The sequence below is a fragment of the Condylura cristata genome, unplaced genomic scaffold, assembly GCF_000260355.1.
Source record: "Condylura cristata isolate star-nosed mole 26May11 unplaced genomic scaffold, ConCri1.0 scaffold00010, whole genome shotgun sequence".
NCBI classification, from domain to species: domain Eukaryota; kingdom Metazoa; phylum Chordata; class Mammalia; order Eulipotyphla; family Talpidae; genus Condylura; species Condylura cristata.
This window is the reverse complement of record NW_004567111.1, coordinates 235737-236969: the sequence shown is the minus strand read 5'-3', so window position 1 is coordinate 236969 and position 1233 is coordinate 235737. Positions and strand designations below refer to the sequence as shown.

Sequence of the window (1233 nt, the reverse complement as noted above, 5' to 3'; positions counted from 1 at the left end):
CGGTGCGGCCCTCGCCGCCACTGACCTGTCGTTGTCTCTCCCCAGGACTGCGCCCGAGACTGACCATGGAGAAGCCCTGGGTGCTCTGGAGCGCGCTGGAGCGCTGGCTGCGGGCCGCGGCCTCCTGGGCGTGGGCCCTCTGCCGCATCTCCCTCCTGCCCCTGATCGTGACCTTCCACCTGCACGGGGGCGCGCTGGCGCTCCTGCTGGTGCTCCTGTCCATCGCGGGCACGCTGTACAAGTTCCAGGACGTGCTGCTCTACTTCCCGGAGCAGCCGCCGTCCTCGCGCCTCTACGTGCCCATGCCCACCGGCATCCCCCACGAGAACGTGTTCATCAGAACCAAGGACGGCGTGCGCCTCAACCTCGTGTTGCTGAGATACACGGGCGAAAGCTCGCCCTACTCCCCGACCGTCATTTACTTCCACGGGAACGCGGGCAACATCGGGCACCGGCTGCCCAACGCGCTGCTCATGCTGGTGAACCTCAAGGCCAACCTGCTGCTGGTGGACTACCGCGGCTACGGGAAGAGCGAGGGCGAGGCGAGCGAGGAGGGCCTCTACCGGGACTCGGAGGCCGTGCTGGACTACGTGATGGGCCGGCCGGACCTCGACAAGACCCAGATCTTCCTCTTCGGCCGCTCCCTGGGCGGCGCGGTGGCCATCCACCTGGCCTCGGGGAACGCGCACCGCGTCTCGGCCATCATGGTGGAGAACACGTTCCTGAGCATCCCGCACATGGCCGGCACGCTCTTCTCCTTCCTGCCGGTGCGCTACCTGCCCCTGTGGTGCTACAAGAACAAGTTCCTGTCCTACAGGAAGATCTCCCAGTGCAGGATGCCATCTCTGTTCGTGTCCGGCCTCTCCGACCAGCTCATCCCGCCGGTGATGATGAAGCAGCTGTACGAGCTCTCCCCGTCCCGGACTAAGAGGTTGGCCATCTTCCCCGACGGGACTCACAACGACACGTGGCAGTGCCAGGGCTACTTCGCCGCCCTGGAGCAGTTCATGAGAGAGGTCGTGAAGAGCCACTCTCCCGAGGAGATGGCCAAGGCCTCGTCCAACGTGACCATCATCTGACGCGGCCTGCGGGCGCTGTCCCCGCCCCCTCGGCCGCCGGCCCGCGCTCGCTGGGGACTGGCCCGCCGCTGGACAGCCCAGAGGGGCGGGCAGTAGCTGGCGAGCCCGAGCCCAGCGTCGCTGCAGGTGGTGCAGCCGGGCCTGGTGCCGCCCG

The 1233-nt window shown here is 67.6% G+C and overlaps 1 protein-coding gene across 1 annotated transcript; it reads left to right on the top strand.

The window, feature by feature from the left end:
* Positions 1-51: 51 nt before the first annotated feature.
* On the top strand, positions 52-1145 carry ABHD13 (abhydrolase domain containing 13). Its single transcript, XM_004680045.2, has one exon. It carries the CDS (start codon positions 66-68, stop codon positions 1077-1079), a length of 1014 nt encoding a protein of 337 aa, XP_004680102.1. The 5' UTR covers positions 52-65; the 3' UTR covers positions 1080-1145.
* The last annotated feature ends 88 nt before the right edge of the window (positions 1146-1233 follow it).

Bases quoted from the DNA above. Each gene is read 5' to 3' on its own strand.
- ABHD13 (XM_004680045.2), top strand. From the start codon at position 66: ATGGAGAAGCCCTGGGTGCTCTGGAGCGCGCTGGAGCGCTGGCTGCGG.